A 13,693-nucleotide genomic window follows, 5' to 3' on the forward strand; every position below is an offset into this window, starting at 1 on the left:
TGGCCCAAAGTATGGGCATATCAGGCAATGTTTCTCATATTAAGGAAGTACCTGATTTGGTGGGACAAATCCAGGGCTATATTTACTTCAGATCTCGAGAAGTTTATCATAGAATGGAAGTATGAGGCTTGCTGGGTGAGTAATAAACATGGCTGGGAGGTGGCCCTCAAGTCATGTCTGACACCATGAGCTAAGCCACTGGGACTTTTAATCACATACTTATAATAGTGAGAGTGAAATTAAAAACACATAAACTCAATACTGGGTTACTCTGTTAAACATCACATGGGACCACTTGACAGCTAGGCACAAAGTGGATTTTATTTAGAATTTGTACCTTTTTTGACGTAGAGACTGGTAAGTGAATTTATGTGGATTTTTTCTAGCTGTTAAACAAAATTGTATTCACTATACAAACTTGCGGTAGGAACTCAGGGCCAGCTTTAGCGCTGTTGGGGTCCAGTACAACAATTATTTTTACCCCCTCCACCCCCCCTGATCGTCTCTTCAGAATACCCAATGCCACTCATCTCTCCATAGACACTCTCTCACATACCTTTAATCTGTTTTAAACCACTGGTAAACACTGATTTTGCTAATAATAATGTATATCTACCTAAACAACCCCTTTTTAGCGACATTAGGAACAGATAGTGAAAGATTAGGGGAAAAAAACATAACGCCCTAACCTATTTCATGCAGTTGGCATGCAGCTCTTTAATTAGAGTTCATAACAGTCACTGATCTATATTAGGGTTGTATCTTACGAATTGCAGTGACAAAAGGATCTATGTGACAAAAGCAGTAATCCGCTCAGCTATTCACATAAAACACAGAACTGTAATCTGCACACATTCTTTACAGCAGGCATATTAACCATCTGCACTACTTTATGCAAGTGAAAACTGCCTCTAGACAAAACACTGATCTCTCTCTCTAGCAGGAACATTATCATAAGAATTATCTTGACATTTTTATTGCTGTCTGTAAGATGGAAGCACAAGGAACTCTGCTGCAGGGGCTTTTAAATCATATGTTATTGCTAAACATATCGCCCCCCCTAGAAGTCAGTGCCCCCTCCCTGGGTCAGCACACAGTGCGGCTGTACCAGTCGCACTGCCCTAAAGCCGACTGTAGTATGTTAGTTTATTATTTATATTGTGTGTAAGGATTATAACTTTTAGTAAGTATCTCTTTAAGACTTGTGTATCCTTTGAATGCAGTCATGTTCCACATTCCAGTCATGCTGTCACTGAATGTTCTATACTTTACTGTTGGTTAGTTTCCTGTTGGTTTTGGATCTAACCAGACGTGCTTTATTACTTGGAATAAACCTTCAAGAAACTTCATTACAAGATTCCTCTCTTCATTTAGATTACTACACCGACCCTGCAGGAACTGGTGACACAATACCTAAGTGACCATTGTAAGACAATCCCAGACCCTGTTTCATGCATTAAGGACACCAGAGATGGTGAATTCCATGACATACAACACAATATGAATCAAATAGATCTCAAGGTAAAGACTAGCTCCTTCTATCTACATACCGTGCCAGGCTTATGCTGCCTGCGTGGTGATCCCCAGTGACTTTGTACATTGGCAGACATGTAGCCCAGGGCCTTTGTCCTCTCCCGCTGCAGCCGAAGTGTTTGTGGGATTGGAAACCGCAGCCTCACCCAGTACTCCAACATCCCATAGCCCTCTCCATTTGGACCTGGTCACAGTACAGTGGAAAAGGAATGAGGTAATGATCAACTTTGAGATGTAGACAATTGAAATACACCTTAACACAAACATCTTGTTCTGTCCCGGGCCAGGGATCGAGTAGCTGGGTTGAAAGGAAGGCTGAGGCTCATTCTTTCATTATAAAGGATGCTTGGCCCTGAATGTGCTATTCACGTGTAAATAACAGCACAGTTCAAGGCATGGGGAGGAAAGGGACAGTGGGCTTTGAATGTTTATTATAGCATTATAGCATGCTGTAGAGGGCTACACCGGCCATTAATGGCCCGCTCCAATGATAAAGGGCTGAGCAGAAAGCGTGGGCTTAAAGAAGGGAGCAGGACTTTAATGTCAGTATAGGCCAGCTACGGAGACTATAAGACTATTAGAACATTCTGCCACTAGAGGGCATAATGTCCGTACACATAGGACAAAGGCCTCAGGGAGCCTGAGGGGATTGAAATCCCATCTGGCTCCGTGAGGCCTTTTGTTCACAGCAATTTGGAATGTTGGTGCTCCGGGCTTCTAGTGGCCATCAGGAACCTGGAACACTACATTGTTTCCTAACACTCCAATGTTCTAATATAAAACAGTGATACTCAATGTGTGCATATTCAAGGAATGAGATAGTGGAAGGTGAAAATAAGAAAGCTTTGCCTTAGTGACATTTGAAGACATCTGATTTATGGATGATTTCGTGATTCATATTGTTGCCAAAGGATTGGTCTGGGGAATGGAATTTAAGAAGCCAAACACTACATTCAAAGACACTTGTGTGAAGTTACAGCTCGTAACACCCAGGGTAGGACATGAGATGATATTCTCCTCTTGGGGTGCCCATTACCTAACACAGGCCAACATATCCAGAAAATGCATTAAGTAGACCCACCCAGAGGGGTAAAATGCCATCCCCTTTGGATGTTAGTATTGTTGGGCTTGAGATGACATTCAGCTTGCTTCATGTTCTAAGTAGAAGGGGTTGATGTAAAGAGCAGGAGGAGGCAGAAATAGGATTTAAACTTGTTTATTCTTAAAGTTACAGATAGACCCACTGGTGCTAGAGTCCAGGCATCTCTTCAGTTCAGCTCCAACCGCTTCACTGAAGTAGAATCTGGATCACCAGAACACAATAACAGAATTCCATATTACATAGCTAAGAGTCTAACAAGGGAGAAGAACTACAAAACTAAATAAGGGAAACTACAATGGAAATGGAAGACATACACCACATGTTCCTTTCTAAACAAAATGAAACAAACAAAATAAAGAAAACAAAATCAATCTAACACATAATCACAGAATTTCTTAGGCAAATTCACACTTCTTCTAGATCGAATAGGAGCATCCAGAACAGAGGAATTCAAAGAAATGTCATTTCCTAGATCAGTGCCCACCGAATCAGAGGGAGGTAAGCAAGCAGTGTCAGGAACAGGAATAGGAGAGTTCTCAAGATTGTCACTGGAAAGGACAGATCCAGGATCTGGAGATTTCTCAGCATTGTCGGTGGAATGAGCAGATCCAGGAACAGAACAAGCATTGTTATTGTCATTGGAAAGAGCAATATCATCAAACCAGGCACCATCTCCCATTTTAGAAAAGAAACGCTCTTGACCAGGTTTAAGAATTATCACAGACCTCTTGCTCAACCAACCCTTATCCTTAAGCAAAACAGTGGAATTGGTGACATCCTCAACTTGAAAAGGTTCAGAGAACTTAGACGAACCCTTGGGGGTGAAAGATGGTTTAATAATTCTAACCCAATCACCAATAGAAACATTTTTGCTTTTAGAATGATGAGATAAATCATGATAGGCCTTACCAGACACACGAGCAGAATAAATATTGTTCCTAGCCTTAATGATAGAATCCTCCAAACTGATTTTATTAGGTTTGGCACTGCCAATTAAAGGCATGAACAAGCATCTAGGTTCTCTGCCTCTCATTAAAAAATAAGGAGATATGCCAGTGCAAGAATTGGGGGTCAAATGGTAACTCCAAATTTTCTCCTTAAGAAACTGCAAAACATCAAGATTGCTTTCTAAAGCGGCCTGAATGCCTTCCTTAAAAAATCTGTTAGCCCTCTCCACCTGACCATTTGAGCGAGGACTGTAAAGAGGAGCTCTAATGGCAGTAACCCCAAACTTATTCAAAAAAACTTGCATCTTACTGGAAACAAATTGGACACCATTGTCCGACATCAAAGAAACAGGTGCTCCCTCAACCCTAAAAATGTTGTCCAAAAAACATACAACTTCATCAGTGGTGGGGTGTTCTACAAAAGAAAAATAAATCCATTTGGAGAAATCATCAATTAATACGATGAGAAATCTCATCTCTCTTCCCAGACACTCAAAAGGTCCCGAAAAATCAATGGAAAGCCTTTGCCAAGGGCCTGTGGGACCATTACCTAAGGACAATGGTTCAGAAGCAACCTTCCAGTGCTTATCAGAATTGATACAAACGGAACAGTTATCAATGAATCTTTCCACTGAAGCATCTAAACCAGGCCACCAGTAATGACATTTTAACAACTTCTTGGTAGCAGACACACCAGGATGCCCAGAATGCGCTAACTGAATAATTCTATCCCTGAGGCCAGCAGGAGGGATGAACAAATCTTGTCTTATCAAAAAATCATTTTGAATAGACAACTCCTCGGAGACTTGAGCAAAACTTCTTAGAGGTAACTCCAAATTCTTTACAGAAGGCCACCCATTAGCAACATAAGATTTAACCTTCTGCAAAACACTATCATTAGAAAAATGATGTCTCCAATCCTTTTCCTCAACACCAAAACAACAGAATTCTAAAGCGTCAACAGAAGCCACGACACATTCATGCAGATCAAGAAGCTCATCACCAGAGTCATCAACAGGAGGTAATCTGGACAAGCAATCTGCGGTAACGTTTTTCCCACCAGAGATGTGCTGAATGGTGAAGTTAAACTCTTGTAACCTCGCAATTAATCTAACTAACCTCGAGGAAGCATTACCACTTCTCACGCCGTCCATCATGTAGACAAGCGGTTTGTGATCAGTTACCAAAGTAAAAGGCCTCCCCCACAAAAAATTCTTAAACTTCTCAACAGCCCACACACAGGCAAGGGCCTCTTTCTCAATAGTGCTGTAGTGAGCTTCTGCACCCCTAATACCCCTGGAGATGAAAGAAATGACACGTTCTTTGCCCTCAACAATCTGAGTGAACACCGCACCCAAACCAACAGTGCTGGCATCAACAGTCACAAAAGAATCGCCTTCAGGGTCAAAAGTGTTTAAACCGGGTGCCTTAGCAATGAGATTAACAACCTTCACAAAAGCAGAATCATGAATATCTGTCCACAAAAATTTAGCACCTTTCTTAAGTAATAACCTAAGTGGCTCTACAACCAAGGCATACCCCTTCACAAACTTGGCATAATACTCGCTCAAACCAAGAAATGAGCGCAAGGTATCCTTGTCTTTGGGTTTACTGCAATTTTCTAAACTGGAAATAATATCTTTTTTAGGAAAGATGCCTTCAGGAGTTATTTTGTGGCCTAAATAATTAATTTCACTAACCAGAAACTTACATTTATCTTTACTCACTGTCATTCCCTTGCTGTTTAAGGTGCTTAAAACCTTTTCCAAGATAACATTATGTTCAGAAATGGACTTAGCAAAAATTAGTATATCATCCTGAAATGATTGTACACCTTTGAGACCATGAAACAGATTCTCAATCAATTTTTGAAAAACACTGGCCGCTGACGCTAGGCCAAAAGGCATTCTAAGAAATCTATATAGGCCAAAAGGGGTGATAAAGGCTGTCAAGTCCTTTGACTCCTCTACTAAAGTCACCTGATGATAGGCGGATTTAAGATCAATAATGGAGAAAAACTTTGCCCCATTAACCGCTGCCAACATTTCCTGTATCCTAGGTAAGGGATAGGTCTCAATAACAATGTTTTTATTTAAAGAGCGAAGGTCAACACACAGCCTAATATCGTTATTTTTTTTAAGAGCGATAACTATAGCAGAAACCCACTCAGAACTGTCCGTAGGTTCTATGATACCCTGAGAACACAGGTCGTCTAAATGTGCTTTCAGTTTATCTCTCACTCCCAGAGGTACCATGCGGACTTTATGTTGGACAGGTAAAGCATCCTTCTTGAGTTTGATTTTATGAGAAAATCCTTTTACCTGTGCAACAACATCCTCAAAAACTTTTTCATGTTTATGAAGAATAGAAGACAGGGAATCATCCTCTAAAATAATACTACTGACAGGCATATCTCTTAATTGGATTGGTTGATCAGAACCTGGGCACAAGTTAATGCCGAGCTTGCCAAGGTCAAACCAACCCACAATATTCTTTCCGTCAATAGCCACGTAAATTTTAGTAAAGATTTGGCGAGTCTCAAATTTTAGAAAATCCTGAAAGAAACCCAACATTTTAATCTTAAAATTGCCAAACGCCTTAGGATTTATGTCGGAAATGTTAAGCTTGACACCATTCCAATTTTCTTTGAAAAATACGTCAGATAAAATGGTTACTGGCGAACCAGAATCAGCCATGGCTTCAAACTCAACCTTTCCAACAGAAACAATACCCAAAGGAGCTTTGAAAGGAAGAATAACACTGTTAATATAATTCTCAAAAGAATCATCATAAATGGTGATAATCATATTGTGCATATCATTTTCAACATCAGAAACATAACTGACTGTAGTATTTACATTTCTCTTAACAGTTTTACAGAATGCAGAAAAATGACCATTTTTGCCACACTTGGTACATTTCTTTTTTAGTGCGGGGCAATCAGAAAAGTTCGCTAAATGTGATTTAGAACCACACCTAAAACAGCTTAAACCAGACTCCCTATTAGTCTTGAAAAGATTTTTGCTTCGAGTTTGAACTGAGCAAATGGAAGAGACACTTGCATTTTTAACAGATTCCGCTTCAATGATTTTAGAAGATTCTATGGATCTTTCAATGCCTTTGGCTAGATCAATAACCTCTCCTAGCGTAGGGTTGCGGCACGCCAAAAGTCTTTCTTGAACCTTCTTTGAGAAGCAATTAAAAACAAATTGGTCTCTGATAGAAAAATCAACAAGTGCTCCAAATTGACAATTGGCAGCTAATACCCTCAAGGCCGCCACGTAATCTTCTACTGACTCATCAGACAACTGTTTTCTTTTGTGAAAAGCATGTCTCTCGATCAAAACATTGGGTTCATCCTCAAATTGCTTTCCTACTCTGGAGACAGCTTCCATGAATACATCCCAAACAACATCTCCTTCACCTGCCGGTGCTGTAATAGGTTCAAGATTTTTAAAAATTTCAATTGCCGCCGTTCCTAAGTAACTGAAAAGGATAGCTTTTTTCCTTTCTGGCGAGAACTTAGAACCATCAATTGCGACAATATAGTTTTCGAAGGACTCAAACCATTTTTTCCAAGACAACTTAGGTTTTCCAGGAATTTGCAGGAAAATGGAAGGCTGATTGCAAATTTGAGAAGAAGCCATGTCAAACAGAAAAAAAAATAAAGTTCAAAGAAGATAAGAGAGACTTGGTCTTGTAGAAAAAGTGTGCAAATCACTGAAATTAACAGAGACTTGCAGTTGTAGAATAAGTGTGCAAATCACTGGAGAAGAATACAATTTGCACATAAAATAAAAGTGTGCAAATCACTGAAATTAATAGAAACTTGCACTAGTAGAATGAGTGTGCAAACCACTGAATAGGTAACTTGCATTTAAAAATAAGAGTGTGCAAATCACTGATGAAAACACAATGCTTAAAACAAACAAATTAATAATAGCTGAAGAAAGCGCAGTAACGTAGAATAAAGGATGTGTTTGAAAAGTAATTTTAGAAAGTGAGCGAATCACTGTGTTCGCTGAGCAATTAGCTTGAAGAGCGCTTTAAATTCGAACAAATATGCGCTTAAAGTAAAGTATGTGTTTGAAAAGTAATTTTAGAAAGTGACCGAATCACTGTGTTCGCTGAGAAATTAACTTGAAGAGCGCTTTAAACTCGAATAAATATGCGCTTAAACAGTTTCCATGACAACTTGAAAATGCTGTCAAAATGGCTGCACGTTGCGTCCAATGCGATGCGTTTCAATGAGCTCACGCGTTCCAATACGCGAAGACGTGACTGCATGCAGCGTCACAGAGCTCAGAACGCAAGAGGACGTGGAAGACTCTTCAGCGCATGGAGCCAGCGCGAGCGGCAACCAACGGCAAAAGGAAAAAGTAAGGGCCGTTTAAATCCAGAAAAAGAAAATTTCGTAACAGTACCTTATGTTGTAGGAAAATCACGGGAATTTCACAGCGGATGCCTAGATCTTAAAGAGAAGGACAGTGGTAGCCGGAACAATCACGCAGATGTCCGAATCCAGGCTTCTTTCCGTGAAAATGGCTACACAGTGGGTCAGTAATTAATTAATTAACCTCGTCGCCATTGTAAAGAGCGGGAGGAGGCAGAAATAGGATTTAAACTTGTTTATTCTTAAAGTTACAGATAGACCCACTGGTGCTAGAGTCCAGGCATCTCTTCAGTTCAGCTCTAACCGCTTCACTGAAGTAGAATCTGGATCACCAGAACACAATAACAGAATTCCATATTACATAGCTAAGAGTCTAACAAGGGAGAAGAACTACAAAACTAAATAAGGGAAACTACAATGGAAATGGAAGACATACACCACAGTTGACTAAACTTGAGACCGCAACTGACGACCAAGAGCCATTGAGAACTAGGGCAATCACAGCTGCCAACAGCACAGTCAGCACTTCCATGTTTCTCCTTCCAGATCTTTGGAGTTCAATCTAGGACATTTGATGGAGTTTTCGGGACTGACAAGGTTTTTGTGGGGTCAGTAACCTTGCCAAAGGTACAATGTTAAGTTGCTGTGCATCTATTTTACATAGTCACTTTCTAATGGATACAATTGTATTTATTTTGTATAGTGCAATTTACACTCCATAAGAAGCCTTTTGACACTTACTAGCTCAGAAGTCGGAGGCTTGAGGCAAAGATGTGAATTTCAGGACAGCCACATTTTTAAGGGTTCAAAGGTACTAGGTTCCATAGTTTTACCCCTTGTATTCCGAATGCCCTGCTGCCTTATCTGCGGTATTTACAACAAGGAACTACAAAGTTGGCCTTGTGACCAGATCCGAGATTTGTTAAAGGAATGTATTTCTGTAATTTGTCTTGAAATTTGGGGACTATGTTGTGGCAGATTTTGTAATTTTTGATGAGGACCTAGATAGGCAGAACTTCCATAATCTAGGCGTGATTAGACAACAGCGTTTGCATCCGTTACCTTGTGGGAGAAGGGGAGAAATGTCATAAAGCATGGTGTGTGAATCTTGTGAAAATAGTATTTGGTTACATTAGTGGTCTGTTTTTCCAAGATCAGGTTGGACTAAGACACTTTGGTTTCAAACAGTGGAGGCTGGGTTGGGGCACTCTCCCAGTTGTGAGGGACACAAGGAAGATTCCAAGAGATTTATTTAATTGAAAACAAGTACAATCTCCATTTTAGCAGGATTAAGTTTAAGGAAGATGTGACCCATTCAATCGCGTTCAAGGTGGCTACTAGAGTGTGTAGGGACAATTTTGACTGATGATCTGTTGGTCAAGTGTAAAAAGAGACTTTTACATTAAACTGTGATTAAGGGGAGTGATAAGTGATTGAATATATATTAAAGGAAGGGAACCGCAGATCCTTGAGACACACCCCAGCGTAATGGGGTTGAGGTGTAACAGAAACCTAGCTGAATTTGTTGGGTTCTGGCTGTAATCAAAGTGTGTAATGTCCTCTGGGAAAGCTCTGCTATGAAAGAGGGCTACAACAGATGAGGTCAAAGCTTTGGTTAAGACTGGAAAGTCATGCACTTTGCCATTGGTAAAGTAGGGCCTAGTATTAGGCATTAGGTTGACTGCGATGCATGATTTGTTTTTGATAATGGGAGGTCAAAAGATGAGTGGAGATGTATCTCGAGTCATCTCCATAAACACCAAGAAATCTTTCTCAAGGTTGACGTGAGCAGGTAAGATGGTCATTCTCCATTAAAGCTTCCATGCTGCTTGAGCATTCTGCCTATCTCGTTTATACCTTTGTAGCTGAGTGGCCAGAAGGAATAATCTGGCTGACCTAAGGTTTCTGGAAGCCAGTTAATGCTGAAGATCTGCAGGGGGAACCTGGACTGTGGTTATGTCGAGTTGTTGACAAGGCTAGATTTTTAACCTGTGATCTTCCTTTGATCTAGGTCATACTGGGGTATTGGGAGTGTGAAGGAAATGCTGCAGGATGTCAGTGTTTTCCTATGACACAATAACATTTTAAATACCTGTAAAAAAACTATACAAATCATTCAAAATAAAATGGCAGTTAGAAGAGCACAAATGAAGTACATTTTTCTATATTCCTCAAGTATGATGAAAACAAAGAATTTAATACTGCCAAAACACATCAAGACATTTTACTAGGTGATGTGCAAATGATAAATATTTGTGAAATATAATTTCCACACATTTTTGGTGTGTTATATAGTTTAACCATTTGTGCCAATTTAGTGTCTATTTCAATGAAAATGTGCTGTTTGTAAATGCCAGTGTGCAACCACACCATGCTTTAATAAAATATCTGTGACAATGGGCTCCAAAATGCACCCTCAGCTACATACCGCACCCTTACCACTCTGCTGCTGAGTGGGCGTGGCTCATTTGCCACTCTTGTTCTTTGGTGATAAGCTTGGATTTTTTTCACCCCCTATGAGTTCAGTGATCTAACATTGATGGCAGCACCCCCACTCTGAACATTGTAACACAGTGTTAGTAGAGACCTTGCACAGACTTTTACCTTCAACTTTCATCTTGGATGTCCTTCCTTAACCCCCCTCGTGTTCCTGGGAACATTGTTACTGACTCACATTCACTCACTAGTTGCTACGCTCACTTAGAAAAGGCTAGAGCTACCAGCCTACCATTAAGTTCCGCTGCGCCATGGACACAGTCTCCGCTGTCCAGGACTTGTCCGAACTTCAGCAGACAGGCGGCCAGCATCCGGTGGTCTGTACCTTCGGCCAGGTGTACGTCCAGGCGAGCTGATGCGCCCTGCAGGTACTGCAGAAAGGGCTCGTCCAGCTTCACAGCGTACTGGGAGGTGAAACTGAATACTGCCCGTGGGCCAGACACGACAGGCGTGGCGTGTGTCTCAAAGTCGTAGAAGGAATAGGTGCAGAAGATGGCAGGTTGTGGGTCGCCCACTTGCCTCAGAGCTTCGGGGGTCAGGTGCACTTGATGAATGTGCAGCTCGAAGAGGTTCTCACCCCGGCGCAAAGGAGGCGCGTCATCGGCTAGGGCATTGTCATCATCTGGTGCTTGCGGCGGTCGGAACGGCAGGTGAGAGGTGCCATATGCCACGTCTTTTAACTGTCCTGAAACAGATGTGAAGTTAATACCAGTTATTGAACTAGTTATGAGAATACACGTTTCTTGGAATGGATGCTTCTAAAAATGCATGCAGATTTGAAAATGTTTATGTCTACAAGATGCTTCAGCATTATGACCAGTAAAAAGCCCTCATATATGTTATGCTTGTAGCAGGGCTCAGAGACTGATAGGAGATTGAGGAGATGTTATTCATATGCATATAATCATTAACCAATCCATTGTATGGATGTATGTCGAAAAGGCATCTAAAATGTTTAGCGCAGTGCAGAGGAGACCTCTCACATTTCAAAAGGAGCACTAAAGATAATATGTGTGTGCATAACAAATGTGTGTGTGTGCCTGCGTGCGTGCGTGTGTGTATATGTGTGTGTCATACCACCAAGGGGAGACTATATCAAGCCAGTTGCAAAAAAATTGAAAAAATGTAAAATACTTTGGAACAAGTACACTAATAAACATACATTCACATGTATTACAACAGTGCAAAGGTTACATTCGAATCAATGGTATTGGCATTCTAAAGCCTAACTGATATCAGTAAACGCTTATTAGTTCTTAGATTGCCTGAGCTAATACCATGTCTATTTAAAATGATTTCTTATGACTGTAAGGATTTGCCCCCATATGTTTTAGTTCTTATAACTACTATATGATGAGAACGTAACATTTAATATATAACTGTGTTTGTAACAACAATGGCAATTTCATGTTATACCACACAATAGCCTTAGTATTATTGAACATGTACACATATGTTAAATACACTGCCATTTAGTTTTTCTGTGTAGTACATTGCACATTTTAGCCTGAATGTTCTAGTACCCATAGCCTCATGCTGAAGTTGACACAATGACGCAAGAACTGCAGAAATTAGCAAGAAGAGACCGACGCCTGGTCATTAGCGCCTATCTGGCATTTTGTTGTATCATCTCCTCTTTCCTCCATTTGGTTGCATTGGGAAAAACTGGCAATGTATTAAGAGGTCTATGTGATGCATTACATATCACACACCTCCTACACAGAGGATATCACGCTCTTAGTAGACTGTGCCACAGTGGCACAGCCCACTGGGGTTGTGCTTCATCCCTACCAATGCAAAGAAACCCTATAGTCTAATGTAAACACCACAAATTGTACTGCTTCACTCAGCAAAAGGAGGATTTACCTATCTTAGCTTCCCTCACCAGCTTTACGTTCACTCATTTATTCACAAACATTTCGTTGATATTTGTGGCTTCCAACAAATGACATCACATGCTTTTCAAGGCTTTAAAACACCCGCCTTCTCCCAATAACCCCTTTAGATAAATACATTTCTCTGGGAGTATCCTCATTTCATTGACTGCTCATAAAGTCGAAGGCTCGTCGCTAAGCCCATCTTTATTTAAAACCTGTCAGAACTGGCTCCTTTAATCCAACACTTCGGTTTTAACTTAACATCATATGCAGACGACACTCAGATCGTGATCGCAGCTCATACAAATCAGGCCTCACCTGCAGGGCAGTTTCAAAACTGCATGAGGGAAATCAGTAGCTGGATGGGAAGGCATTGCCTCAAATTCAACTCGGACAGAACCGAAGTGGTGATCTTTGGCAAGCCCCAACCAAGATGGGATGGACTATGGTGGCCAGCTGAAATCAGAGAGCTACCAAATCCGATAGAAAAAGGCAAAGAAACTCAGGGTTCTGATTGACAGTAAACTCCTCTTCTCCCAACAAACTAATGCCACAGTTTTGGCCTCGTTTAATCTGATGAGGAAACTGAAGAAGGTCCCCCCTGACTCAAGGACGGTGGTAACTACATTAGTACTATCGAAATTAGACTATTGTAACGGCCTCTATCTTGAGTTACCGAAACAACACCTGAAAAAACTTCAGATGGTGAAATTACCAAAGTACCAATCAGTTGCGGAAGACATTCGGAAACTTCATTGGCTGCCAGTGGCTCAACGTATTAAGTTCAAAGCACTTTGCTTAGCATATAAAACCTTGAATAATATAGGACCGGATCACTGAAAAGCCTTTTCTCCTGGTACCACCCAGGTAGACAACTTAGGATCTCCAATGCCAGGTTGATGTTGGTACCAAGGATTCGAACCTCGAGCTGGGGAGGTCAAAGCATAAGCCACGGCATGTCTAAACTATGGAATATGCTCCTGGTGGACTTGAGAGCTGCCAACTCCCTTGCCTCTTTTAGAATACATTTGAAAACGTGGTTATTTTTAAATTAATTTATTCCCTCTCTTTTCCCCAGGGCTTACGTTCAGGTTCAGCGCCAAGACACCTCCGGGTATTTGTGCGCTTTAAAAGTTATATTAACATAACATAACATTACAAGAAAGGATTACAATTGATGGCAGTTTGTCTGTCTCACAAGCCATTCCATTACAAGGGGTTGATTCCTCAACAGTATGTCAAAATTATGAATTTTTATGACACATCTGCATTCAAAGGTCCAACGAAGATTTCAGAGACACAAGTCCAAAAAGGCTGGTCTCAGAGACATATGCTTCAGAGTTCA

At 40.8% G+C, this 13,693-nt stretch overlaps 1 protein-coding gene across 1 annotated transcript in view; it reads right to left on the reverse strand.

The window, feature by feature from the left end:
• The window catches only part of LOC147715158 (X-linked retinitis pigmentosa GTPase regulator-interacting protein 1-like), a 306,245-nt gene that overhangs the window by 84,024 nt on the left and 208,528 nt on the right, over positions 1–13,693 (reverse strand). The window contains exons 15-16 of the mRNA XM_086920416.1: positions 10,704–11,156; positions 1,551–1,717 (exon numbers count right to left, since the gene is read on the reverse strand). Of these exons, the coding sequence (XP_086776542.1) occupies positions 1,551–1,717; positions 10,704–11,156 (620 nt within the window). The remainder of the gene's footprint in view (positions 1–1,550; positions 1,718–10,703; positions 11,157–13,693) is intronic.

Source organism: Lissotriton vulgaris, chromosome 5 (assembly GCF_964263255.1).
Source record: "Lissotriton vulgaris chromosome 5, aLisVul1.2, whole genome shotgun sequence".
Lineage (NCBI taxonomy): Eukaryota > Metazoa > Chordata > Amphibia > Caudata > Salamandridae > Lissotriton > Lissotriton vulgaris.